The sequence below is a fragment of a genome, unplaced genomic scaffold (assembly GCF_019419815.1).
Source record: "Pyrus x bretschneideri cultivar Hongxiangsu unplaced genomic scaffold, Pyrus_bretschneideri_v1 Contig12, whole genome shotgun sequence".
NCBI classification, from domain to species: Eukaryota; Viridiplantae; Streptophyta; class Magnoliopsida; order Rosales; family Rosaceae; genus Pyrus; species Pyrus x bretschneideri.
In genome coordinates this window covers 7,257,914-7,271,607 of record NW_025999413.1, presented here as the reverse complement: position 1 = coordinate 7,271,607, position 13,694 = coordinate 7,257,914, and the positions used below count along the sequence as shown (strand labels likewise).

At 36.8% G+C, this 13,694-nt stretch overlaps 2 protein-coding genes across 3 annotated transcripts; one reads left to right on the top strand and one right to left on the bottom strand.

The window, feature by feature from the left end:
- Positions 1–9,324: 9,324 nt before the first annotated feature.
- On the top strand, positions 9,325–12,356 carry LOC125474457 (SNF1-related protein kinase regulatory subunit beta-2-like). Its single transcript, XM_048578242.1, has 5 exons — positions 9,325–9,607; positions 9,818–9,948; positions 10,660–10,820; positions 10,915–11,077; positions 11,872–12,356. Exons 1-5 carry the CDS (start codon positions 9,604–9,606, stop codon positions 12,202–12,204), a joined length of 792 nt encoding a protein of 263 aa, XP_048434199.1. The 5' UTR covers positions 9,325–9,603; the 3' UTR covers positions 12,205–12,356.
- A 139-nt stretch (positions 12,357–12,495) lies between these two features.
- On the bottom strand, positions 12,496–13,459 carry LOC125474458. 2 transcript variants are annotated; one of them, XM_048578243.1, is made up of 3 exons: positions 13,168–13,459; positions 13,002–13,074; positions 12,496–12,874 (listed from the first exon to the last, which is right to left on the bottom strand). In XM_048578243.1, exons 1-3 carry the CDS (start codon positions 13,340–13,342, stop codon positions 12,730–12,732), a joined length of 393 nt encoding a protein of 130 aa, XP_048434200.1. In that variant the 5' UTR covers positions 13,343–13,459; the 3' UTR covers positions 12,496–12,729. The 2 variants fall into 2 exon arrangements, with proteins under 2 accessions (XP_048434200.1, XP_048434201.1); XM_048578244.1 differs by having other exon boundaries at positions 12,496–12,860.
- Positions 13,460–13,694: the final 235 nt, after the last annotated feature.

The following is a 13,694-nucleotide window of genomic DNA, read 5'->3' as shown; positions in this document are numbered from 1 at the left end:
CGTACACTATTATCAAATTCATTAACACTGTTTCTAGTAGTAAAATCAAGGGATAACTGGATATAAATTCAATTTTGTGAGCCATTGGTAGGATTAGTCCACTCCATTGAAATAGGTCCAATAATTGAGATTCCACGTATGCTTATTTGTGGTTTATACCATATTTACCCCTTAGACTTATGAATTATAGTAAATACACAAAATTTCTTAATTATGGGATTATTTGTGGTTTAACTAATTCCTTAATTGTAGGATTAGCTATAGGCATATAATCACCTCACCCCCCCCCCCAGTCCGTTTCATCCCCCCTCCTTCCCTTCTTCCAAACAATTCTCTCTGTTAGATCATGGAATCAATCCTCCTCTTTTTTGTCTCTTCTTTTCATGGGTGATATTTTTGTGTTCTTCTCTCTAAATTCGTTCCTTTAATGGAGATACATCATATCATATTTATATTTCTATGTTCCGCTTCTTCCAATACAATAGGTAGTTTATTTTTGTTTTGCAGGTAGATTATATCTGCTTTGTAGGTATAAAGCATTTTTCTTCCTATACAATAGGTAGTTACTAGATTATATCGGTTTTGTTTTCTTCATAAATCGTAGGTAGTTACTAGATAATATTTTAGTTTAAATATTTAAATATTCAAAATTTAAAAACTGAATAAATGATAAAAAAAATTTAAAGAAATTAAATATATTTATCTGAAGGGGCAAAATTGATATCAAAATATGTAATTAGATAACTGGACTCAGTCCCAAAAACTACCTATGTTTTTGGATCTAGATACAAAAACCCCTAAAATCAAATCCTTATGTACTAAATTTCTTGGTAGAGTAATGCTAGGGAGACTAAATTTAGGGACTAAAATTTGAAACTAAATGATGTGTCATCAATAGAAATGAGCATGTCTATCAATGTTTAAATAACAAATCAATCATCAATTTACATGTCATTTAATTTCTAAAATTTGGTCTCTCAATTTAGTCTGCCTAGCATTACTCTTCCTGATAATTAACAAATAGGAAAATAATTATTAAACTTATAAATAATAATTCATTTATCCTTGGTTTTGATAGATAAGTATCATAAGATAATGTTGACATTCTTGGTGTTGGTGATGCGTATAGCTTTATTAGTGTTAATAGTGGTTCATACTTTAATTTTATGTTTATTGGGTGTTGTGGCACTAATGATGATTTTTCAAGTGTGATTTAACCATATGGGCCATCTATGTATCTCTACCAGCAATACATGCTTGCCCCACTTTCCCTATATGCCGGTGGGACGAAATGGCCGTAGTCGACCATATCAAACTGAATCATCAGCCGTCTCAAACTGATCATCGATTGACGCTTTTTTCTGGGTTAAATTCACTTTCATTGCTTAAACGTGCCTTTTGGTATGCCACAAGTGGCATTGGAAAGGGGAAAGCAAGCAAAGACCTCAACAGGAGGAGTGTAGATTCTTAACCATGTGAACCTAGCTAGTATGATTCGTCATGCATCGCTTGTGAGAGTGTGAGGGATTTGTATGACCGACCAGACTTTCATCCATGCCATGAAATCATTGTCTTAGGGGTTGAATTTTACATATACGCAAGCTTTGCGTTTTATATATAACCATACATATATATACCCTTGAGAAAAATGCTACCACTGTAAGTCTGTAAGGTTAATTAATCTATTAATTCAAGAAGTGATTTCCACACGCCTATTTTCTTCTCATGCACATTTTTATTTTATTTAATGTATTGAGTATAAAAGAGAATCACGAGACATAAATAAATAACGGAGTGATGAAGAAGAAAAATAGTATGCAATTTAAAAGCAAAAACCTCCAGCATACATTTTAAGAATTACAACTTAGGTTTCCCTTGATGAGAAGCATTATTCGTTTTAAGAATTACAACCCCTTGTTTCATTAATTAGTTTTTTTATGAACATGAGCATTAAGCAAACCATGCATATATTTCGTTGTGGACCACTTGAATTCATCTGTCTCCCCCATTTTCCTTGAACCTCCAACATCAACGTGAAGATTAAAACGAAAGTCAATATTGTGCAAGCAGTCAACAAATAAACTAAGGGCAACGAAGATGGTGCCACTTACCGCCCATTTGCACGTTGGTAGCTGTACAATAAAGCAGTAGTTTCACATGTATGAAAACCCTTATTCCTAACTACAAGACATTGAGAACAACCTTGATATTGTTAATAACTTGTTTCAAATAAAAATGTGTTTGGGGGTTTGAGAAGTTTTTGTCTTGACCGCACTGGTGTTGGAGATCTGTGTAACTTGAAGAATGTTTGAGCTGTGAGCCTGTGAGTGTGGAGGGGACCATATCTAGGTCTCCATGAATGTTTCATCGTAATTCTATAAAAAATTTCGGATAATACAATCTTGCTTGGAATCCAGAGCCACACCTACAACTCTAGTACTAGCTTAATTATACATGTATATGTTAACATCTATAGTTTTTGCTTCTAAATTAAAAGTCAAAAGTGGATCCGAATGCTAGCACATAAACTGCTGATTAAGAGAAGTAAAACAAGAAAGATTACGACGTACAATATTTGCTGAAGTTCCTGAGTGAGGAAGAACTTTTCGGTTAGGTATTTGCAAAATCAAAATTTGTTTGTACTGTATATAATTGGCCCTGAAACTGTTGAACACCAGTTACCTGAAAAGAACCATGAACCTACTAAAGCATCCCCACTACTTATGCATCTCTGCCAAAGCACACAAACGAACCCCATGCAAGTGGAGTCATGACGCGTGGCAATCACTTATTGGATATATATGCCCATAAAACTAATAGGAGAATTTCCTTCAACTTGGAGATCAGTCATCACGGCGCAACAAGTGACAACACTACATTAAACTTAGTCAAATCACACGGTTAACTCAACAAAATTCCTCCAATTTCACATTTATAAGGGATAACCTCTATTCTCTTTCGAATGTAATTGTTCATGTCCATCAATATATTTTCACTAACTATACCACACCGCTCGTTAATCCAATTTCGTGCATCAACAAGTAGTTCATCACAAAACCTCCGAGTTCTAGAGTCTCCACAATCTTCGATTGAGGAGCGTTGCCAAGGAAGTGTCTTCACTGAGCCTTGTTCTAGAGTCGCCAAAAGTATCATTTTCATGTAGCATCTCCACCTACTGACCAAATCACACCTGCATGTGTCATCTTTATCACATTGTTCCTTAATTCAACTTCCGTGCATCAACATTCATTACAATAACCAATTCAATTTATTCTATGATTAAACGCAAATATTCAAAATGAAATTGTTGACCTTGTTAATAAGTTTTGATTATCCGTATGTGAAACAGCCATGTATGTTCATTCATATCTCTCTCTCTCTCTCTCTCTCTCTCTCTCTCTCTCTATCAAAGCGAAAACGTTGTGCTGTTGACCAGAAACTCCATTTATATGTATGAAATCCTTCTGTAAAATTTTAAAATGCTAGTCACATGATCAATTTTTCAAAAAATAAGGGATTGGATGTGATTATTTTCATTTCATTTTCGTCTACATATTACTCTTAGTTAGCTTTTCTATGTACCCAATTGACATTTAAAGCGACTTCACGGCCAACTAACATTCATGTTCACACAATTTTTCAAGGTTGGTTTGCGGTCGATTTTGTAACTGATCTATTTGAATTTTCATTTTCATCCTTGCACATCCATGTGGCAATGAAATGGAACACATAACTATTTGTGATACATTTATGTGAATGATGAAAATTTGAGAATCCATCTCTCACGTAGAGTGAACGGATTATTGTTGACGCATTGTACGTGAGACTTACACACCTCAACAATTAGAATTAATCTTTATGCGTGTTGATTTAGAACTATAAATTGCATGGACGGCTAAGATCTGCCCACACACACGCTTAGTGTGAAAACTCCTGTATTTGCAATTTGTTGATATCATTTTATGGCCCAAGAAAAGGAGGTTGATATCAATTTAAGTGACAAGCAATTTGTGACGCAAACTCATATGGGGTATTTTTATATAGACTATATAGATACTGATCCCCGGCATCAGATTCTCTTCCTGTGTCACATCTCTCGCCTTATGTGATGCCCACTTCCTCCAATCTCCCCTCTTTCATGTGTCTTTGGCTTATTAAAAAAGCATTGGGGGTTACTCCAATCATGCTCAACTACCACCTTAGCTATAATATAGTGGGCATATAATTCGATTATTTGATTGGTAGGTTATAGACAAGTGACATGGAGAGAGATCTAAACTCTTAGAACCATTGTAGCTAGGAAGAGCCTTTTGTGCAATAGGGTGGAGTGTTCAATAATTTGCTAATAAAAAACAACCTTAGGATGCCATATTTTTCAAAAATTTCATGTGACTGATTTGATTTCTTACCAACACAAGTGCCGGATGTACCAAACTTTGAGTGAATCTCGATACGGTGTTGTGTTTTTATGTGATTTATGGTCACATCTAAATTGGTCCAACAATTGACATCAAACACGCACTTAAACAATTGACGCTAAGTAATTTTTTATTATGATTTGTTTAACCCTATACTTGATTCAATGCATGGGACATAAAAACCACCAGCCAAACGTGGATTGGTAAAGCCAATGGGAAAGTAAGCAGGTGAAAAGTTAATCACCAAATTAACCAAATAATAATGTTAATGGGGGTTTCCAAGTGGCCTCAACTATACAAGACAAGGGAGTTAAAACTCGAAGATAATTTTTTATTTTGCTGTGGTTGGGAGGTACAGAAAGGTTTACACTCGGCTTTAATTTGATTTTCTGTTTGATTATGTTTAGTTCGTTCTTGTGAACTTTAATTATGTTTTCTTAAAATGTAAGGTCAAAATGCTTTCAAAAGGTACATACAAATATTGGAAAACTCAAGTTGTTAATAGCATTTTAAAAACTTTTGTATAGTAAAAAACATGGATGGAGAAAGAGTGCATGACGTTTTTTTTTTTAGTAGATAATATTCTACTTTAATTGATGGGGATTCAATGTAAGACACGATCGTTTAAAAGTTCAGAGAAATATACACACCAAGGACCATAGGAATGCATGAAAAATAGTTTGGAAAGTCTATCGGAGACCGTATAGAAGTCTGGTATGGAACCCCATAGTGTACACTAATGTGCTCGACAAAATGCTTCACTCGACATTTCTAGATAGCCATAATCGGTGTATATTGAGGGCAATTGATAGGCTTCGTAGGGATTCTGAACAAATAGCATCATGCCTCAGTAAGGTTCCTAGGCATAAATCTACATACATACATACATACATACATACATACATGTCAACAAAGGTCGACAGATGCTAGCTGGAATTTTGGCAACACCTGGCAAGTGTTAGCAAAATGCGGTAGATTTCGACATAAATCTGTAGGGTTTTCGCTTGGTGCTTAACAAAATGCCTCTACGAAGCTAAGTGTACTGTCCTCAATAGACTTGTCATTTTCAACCTGACCCGACCTGACCCATTAAATCAGTATTCGGGTGAGTGATAAACAGGTCGGGTGGTTAACAGGTCATTTTGGGTGAACTTGCAAAACCCATTAACCGCCAGTTAACCTGTTAGCGTCAGTCACTGGAAACACTACCTAGTGTTCCTCCTCCAGCTGTATCTACGGCATTCAGTATGGACACCAGTCATTCTCTGTCGGATTTTTCAAGAAGGAACTGCTGAGCTTAATGCCGATGGATATTTTTTACGGGTTTTTGTTCAGGTGCGGCAAAAACAATCAGGGACTCTTCGTGGGTGCCGCCTGTTTGCTCGGTCTCGACAGGGATAAAATCTCCCTTGTCGAGTAATCTGCCTTGAAATACAACCGATTCTTCTCCTACTGCCTCCCCTCCAAATCCAACGGCACTGGATACCTCGGCTTCGACAAAGGTGGCAGATCTTCCAACGCCATGAAATTCGTACCCCTCGCCGACGTCTCATGTAATACCCTGAAAATTTTAAATATGTGAAAAGAATCAAGAATTTATATTAATTCACATGAGTTTCGTTTTAAATTAAACTAGTTATGAAGTTTGGAATTTGGAATTTGGGAATTAATTATTTAAAATCCATAGACCTTTTGAGGTCACAATTTATATTTTTGAATAGAGCTCGATCTCACAAACATGTAGGCGTAAACCATTCGTGAAACGAAGTTATAACTAAGAAGTTATTAACGTTTAAAGTTGGGGATAAATTGGTAATTTTATATTTCTTTAGAAGGCCCCAGAAAATATGGAGCCGTGTGACATGCCACATGTGTGGCTGGGATGAAAAGAAAAAAAATGAAATGGATGGTTGGGATTGAAAGAAGAGAAGAGAAAGGAGAAAAGGAAGGGAGGAATAAGGGGAGATGACCAATAGGGGAAGAGAAGGAGGAGGGGAAAGGAGAGAACTGAGAAACGAAGGATCGGGAACCGGCCCTTGGTGACCCGACCCGATCGACTCCCTTAGCATTTTCCGACGGGTTTTCACCCATTTTTCCGGTGAATTGCCTCAAACCACCACTTAGAAACCCTTCCATAACTTCCCCCCTTCCTTTTACACCTCAAAAATAATGAAATTTGGTCTTGAATTTGGAAAGAACACACCCGTGGGTGCCGACCCTTTTTGCTCGAAATCTACCAAATTTGAAATGATTTGGTTCAATAACCACCACCATGACTACCCTGGAGGTCTAGAACAAAGCCCAAACCATGGTAGGGGCGGTGGAGCACCGGAGGTGACGATTTGAGACTACCCATTTATAGGGTTTCAGACGGGTTCGAGGCAAATTGAAGCCTTTCCAGGCCAAATTAAACTTGGCCACATGTATAAAGTTTGCTCTACACTTTGAGATCTTCTTTTCTGAAATTTTTGAGAATTTTTAAAAATAGTTGAATTTTCCGGCGAGTTGGAGCGGCCGACCGCCACCTGCAGCGGCGCATGGCTAAGACGACGATATTGCTATTTTTAAGCTAATTACAATGTTCTGAGTCCATATTTATAATATATTTGATGTGAATCAATTGTTTGGACTTAATTTATGTAGTGTTAGTCACTTTAAAATGTGAAGATTATGAAATAGAATTTAGAATGTGAACTACGAATTGCTTGATCCTTATTTAGGGTACGTAGACAATCTAACGAGACGTTAGATGTAGCCATAAAAAAAGTGAGATTAAATACTTCGAGAATAAATAATAAGAATGAGATTTGATTTATAAAGGAAGGTGGTGACAAAGTGTGAAAAGATATAGTGCATTTGATATAGAAATTGTAATTATGGACCATGGATGGAACCAAGGCCTACAAATAAAGAAACATGTTAGGTGGTAGCTAATTAATCGAGGTAAATCTTTTGTTGAACGATTGTGCTAAGAGAAGGAAGTTTGATCAATAACTTGAGTTTTATCCTTATGCCTTCGTAATCAAATGTTGGTTACAAATTTATTATGAGGGTTCGTGAAATTAAAGTGTTTAATTGGGTTTAATGGTAAGTTAACTAAACAAGAGTGTAGTTCGGGCCTATCACTAATACTATTATTTCCCGAAATAAAGCAATATTTCGGGGCTGGGGCGTGACATCTCCCAATGCGTGAAATTTACACAGGCCTTCAGCAATGGCCTGGAGGATGGCAGGTGGCTCGAGCTCTTCGAACGTGTTGACGATGATTCCTTTGGACTTGGAAAGATATGAGAAAAAGGAGAGGAAGTCCCAATAAGCAAGGTCGTCTCGGTCGAGCACCGGTTCGATCATGTGTATAGCCTTCAGAGGAGATTTCTGTCCGGGGAATTCGAAAATGGTGTCGGTGAGGTCCTTTGAACTCTGGGTGGTTTGTTCATGGATCTTAGGGAAATACAAAAAAGCAGCCAAAGCTGCGGCCTAGAAGAGGTCAATGATGAAGGCGCGGACGACGGGTGAAACGAAAAAAGAAAAAATAAAATTGTTAACGGGTGAAATGGATGATACGTTAGCTTAACAGATTGAGTTTGAATGACCCGTTAAATTAATGAGTCGAGTTTCACTCGATCCATTTACAGGTCTAGTCCTCTGTCATGGTTTTAGCAATTTTCTGGCCGAATCAAGGCTTCGAGTCCGAATTATCCATGTAGCATGAGTACCCTTAGCATGTTGAGATGAGTCACTCCTATGTAACCTAGAAATCGGGAATCCAGCACGAATCAATGCTGGTAACAGTTCAACGATGATTTTTTTTTTTTTTAAGTGCTGATAAATAAGAGAAATTAGAATTAAATGCCTCATCTTAGATTTTTCTAGATTAAACTTTTGTTATTTTTTAATTTTTTATTGAAGTGCTTTCACTTTTGATTGACCCTATATTCCACCTATATTTTGAATTTAAGTGCTTTCTAAATTCATTTAAAATTAGTTTCTATGTCAAAAATTTCGTCAAAAATATTATATTTTTATGAGATCTCATCCATTTCTCAACTAAAGGATTCAACTATATCTACTCAAAGTGGAGATCAATTCACAGAATTTAATAACCAGATATGTCTAAAGTATTTAAGAAATTTCAATATTTCTAAATTATTTGTAAATTTGTTTTATACATAAATTTTCTATAACTTTTTTCTTAACTACGGTAAGTATTGTGGTTAATGGTTATTTCTTATTCTTTATCTTCAAATTGAAATGTACTAACTACTAACATAATTTATTTTCAAATTGAAACATACCTAGCAAAATTGAAATGTATTCACACCAAGTTAAAATGTATCCTTACGGAATTGAAATGTACCCATGTCAAATTGAAATGTACACATATTTGATTCAAAACATACATATATTTATTTATTTTTTTTTTTTTATCAACAACACACCGGTGTTTGACTAATGATGATTTTATTGCAACTAAAAGTGTATAACTTAGGATACTACTATTCACACACCCAGATTTACCTTTTACACACTCATGTTATTTTTTTGTCATTTATCTTCTTCAATTTATACAACCCGATGGCAGATAATTGATAGAAGTGTGAGAAATAAAAATAAGTACGTGAATAACACTACTCAATTAAAAATAAAGTTATACGGCACATTAAATAGTGTGGCAATTGTTTGGAAAATAGAGTCTTTTTCTATGACTTAAATTGTTCCTCATTTAAAGGAAGCAGTTCAATCTGAAACTACAAATACACAAGGATGTTAAGTCAAAAGAATGAGAAGGGTGACCCCATAAGCATTAATCAAGAGTGTTATTCCAGAAGTGCCAAGTTCACGCTAAACCCTGATATCAAAATCAAACAGCTGACACACCTTAGACGGCACAACACAACACAACAAGGCAAAGTTTTCTGCTTTTTTAAGACAAAACAGAAGTTCTCCACCGTTAGATCTTCCAAACTCATTGGAGAATCAAATTCACTCGTCCTTGTCCACTGTTTGCCTTTCCAACAATCAGAGCCAGGGATTTGAGAGAGAGAGAGAGAGAGAAGAACAGAGCATCTTGTGCTGTCCATTCCATTAGACATCCAGAAAAGAAATCAGAAAAAATGCAAACTTTGCTTGAGTTTCTGTCAATTCCTGATTCGGTTTCTTGTGTGTTTGCAACCTGCTTTAAGAAATGGGTAAGTCACCAAACTCAAGTCAGTCACTTGGGTTTCTTTTCCTTTTGCTTTTTCTGTTTCTCGGTTAGTTGGTTCTTATTCCTTTTTTGCTTTTCCAAGCTGCATCAAAGAATATAGGATTTTTTTTATCCTTTCTGATTTATGGTCTGTTCTTTCCTTTGAATTTGCATGAGTCAGATGAAAACTGAACTGGGTTTCCTTTGTTTTCAGTAATGGGGAATGCCAGTGGTATCAGAGATGGTGGAGAAGGCCCTTCTCGCGTTAACAACTTTGAAGAGTACAGTGATGGATATTTAGAAGAATCCATGGCTCAGACTCCATCTCTTTTATTCACTTCCCAAGTGAGTTCCATTATGTTTTTCAAACTTTGAAGAATTTCATGTGTGCGTGCTTTTGCTTTTTTGGCATCAGAAAAGTTTGAAGAACAGTTTCTCAAATGGGAATCTCTATTTCTTGGTTGTATTTCCTCGTTGCTTCCTTTGACACTCCTCCCTTTTTTCTGTTTATCGAGTCGCACACTTGATATATTCAACCCAAAGGCTAGAAAAACTGCAAGGAGGAGTGCAGAGAAAAGAAGAGTGCAGAAATCACTAGTCTTTCTTTTACTGTATGATCTTTTGACAATTACTAGGTAGATTTTTCAAGTTGAAGAAGCAGCGGACTAAGAATATTTGTCAAAAGATAACCAGTAAAAAAACACGTAGGATTTGACATTTCATTTCACCTTAATCTAGCCACTAGTTGTTTGATCAATGTCTAAATGAAATGCACTTATGGGTGTAAATTATTTCCTTATTGACTCTATTTAGGATAAGTTGGAATTTTTATTCACCTGTGATATCTGGTTCAAGAAAATGTCTCCTTCTGCTAAAGTTCAATATCTCTATTTTTTTTCCAAATAGAAAAATAATTGCAAGTGAATTTGTTCCATTTCAGATACTTGTCTTTCCACTAGTATTTACTGTGTTGTATAAAGGCAAACAAAGTTTTCCCTGCATAAAACGCACATGAACACAGGGATGGAGCTCTCTAAATTTTATCTGCATTTGCAGTATCCTGGGGAACCTTTACCAAGACCTACCGAGGCATTACCGCAACATATAGTATTTAATCGTAATGTACACGATGAGAAATTGATGCGGGCGAAGATCTCATGGAATCACGGTGGCGGGCAAGTTGCTATCACAGGATCATGGGACAATTGGGAGACCAGGTACTAAATTGTATAGCAGTTCCATCCTTAAATTTCCAAACTTTGTTTTCTGTTTTTAGCATCATCATGCATAACTTTTATCTCCTTATATCAGGGAGCTCTTGCAGAGTATAGGCAATGATTTCTTTATCATAAAGTTGCTTCCATCAGGTCTCTACCAATACCGATTCATTGTTGACGGGTGTTTGATGTGTGCTCCAGACTTGCCGTGGGTTTACGATAATTCTGGGAGTGCGTATAATATCTTGGACTTGCAGGTAATGTTATGACTTGTAATGTGAATGGTTTCTGGTCTACAAATGATAAAACTGTTATGTCCTCGTACTAGGCCTCTTGCTCACCGCCCTTGTTTTCATTACCTATACAGTCTTACCTTTCACTTAGGATAAATACCAAAGTTTTTAGGGATGAAGTCTTAGTTTATTTGAGTGGAGATCAGCAGTCTTAGGAGCAAAGGAACAGCTTTTTGATCATTTTACAACTTCGTACCAGTGAGAACTACACCGTAAACTATAAAACATTGTATTTGTTCATACCATTCAATTCACCTTAACTCACTCTCTCTTGCACTGAACACCTAGCGCAAGATTACCTACTTTGATTCTCAGCATTTTAGTGGTCAGAACTTCTACGCTACTTGAAAGCGAAATGAATCTTCTGCATCACCATGTTGGGATTTCTACTTGCTTTTACTTGCACCACAGGATGACCTTATGAATATTCACCTAACCCCTTATGATCCTACCCTATATTTGAACCCCAAATTTACCAAAAGAGAATATGCACATAATTTCCTGATCGTATGTGGCACGTCCATTTTCTTAGGACTTGTCAGTCCATTGTCAATCCGCCTTGCTGATAACATTTCTTCTGCACTTAGCAGATGAAATTTAATTTTTTTTTCCTACCTTTGCACTCTCTAGGAGTATCACTTTACTTCATTCTATTATAGATCAGTTGGATTATAGAAATTGAGGAAGTCTTCATAAGTGCTTTTTTCTAAAGCTCTTTTCATGGCCAAGTGATTTCACTCCTAAAATGCTCTGCACAGGAATGTATTTCAGAATTGCCTCAGCATCTGGAAAAGTTCGAACCTCCTCCATCTCCACCTTCAAGCTACGACAACAGACTCTTAAGCGAAGATGATTTCAGTAAACCTCCGCTGGAAGTACCCCCACAACTACAAGAATCATTTCTAAACAAGCCATCATCCTCCAACAACGGTGACCAGTCATTACCAATGCCTCGTCCTTCACAATTGAACCATTTGCACATACAGAACCAAATTGGCGGCGAGTTTTTTGCACTCAGCGCTACACGTAGGTTTCATACAAAGTTTGTCACAACGGTGTTATACAAGCCACTGAGAAGAACAAATCAGTAATTTTTTGTATCTTTATTTTGTGAGGAGAAAATATTTCATAGATGTAATATTGTTTAGAAGATTGCTGTGACTTACTAGGGTTGAGAAACAGTTCATGTAACCCATGAAATTTGGACGGTTTGCCAAAATGTAATGGAAGTGTTCGTTTTGTATTATGATGTGCAACTTTTAACAATTTATGCATAATGGCGACTCGATGTTTAGTTTCTATATCCTTCAACTGGACCGCGAGTCGCTGCCAAATATATATCAAAAACTGCAAGTGTATTTCCCATCTACGAGCCAAGAACAGTAACAAAAGTACTCAACTGAGTCTATGATTAATATATATGAGAAACTCATAACATATACCAAACAAATGGTGAAAAAGGCCGGTGCTTGTAGAATTTAATGACACGTACCATGGAAGTGGAATCCTGAAAAAAAAATAAAACTATGCATGCAAAACATTTGAGAACTCAAATGGTTTAAAAACTCGTGTTGCGGATTGCTGCTCCTCAGGCTGCAGTTGATCGCAATCGGTTATCACCGAACTGGTACCTTAATCCAGCCATTAGCAAAACCAATGGCCAAGATTACAAAAGGGGTTGACATGCCAAATATGATGATATATGGAAGGGGGGTCATCATGGGATTTTCACCTTCCCTTTCTCCTGCTGTTTGCCAGTACATACAAAATTGCATACAGTCAATTCCTCTTAGTTTTCTTTATTTAAGCGATATTGGGAGATGGGAGATTTGAACTCGGAGCCTCGGGTGCAAGGTGAATGTTAACTGATGAAGAGTGGAAAACTTACTGCTCTGGTTCTTGTTCTCTAGTTATGAACTTTTTCTTCCCTGATCCCTTATTGACTTCTCCGTCTCCACCACCTAACACCATTGAGAGAAACTTCAAAACTTTATGAAGTTGGATAATTTAAATTTAAATGTAGGTAAAATAAATGAGAGAGAGTATTTTCTTACCTAAATCTGCATGAATCTTGAAACTGTGCGGCCTCCTCTTGTGTGAAATGGGAGTGAAAGAAGAAGGATATAGTGGCGGCAACGGGGTGGAGGGGGATAGAAATATGGTGGTCGGAAAATAGAGGGCTAGCTTGGCAGCCATTTTTGTGAGAAGTGTGAGCTCTGTGTTGGCCATCTCTTGAGCATCACAAATATATGTGAGTGGTTTTGGATATGGGGTGTGGTGTGGTCACAGTGGAGACAGATGCTCAGTTGTGCATACTAACCTTATCTAACCTCTCTCTCCCCCCACCCCCCCCCCCCCCCCCTTTCTCCCTCCCTCTCCTCTCTCTCCTCTCCATATATATATTTACATGACCAACGTGCCCCAAGACCCAAGTCTAACTTCAGGTGACCCATTTTCACACAATAATTTCTCCTCACGAAGACTCGTTTGAGACTACTTATATAGAAAGCATGATCTCAAAGCACTTTTAAGTTTTTTTCTGTCAATTATAATCAAAAGCGTTTTAAACCTTCTACAATAC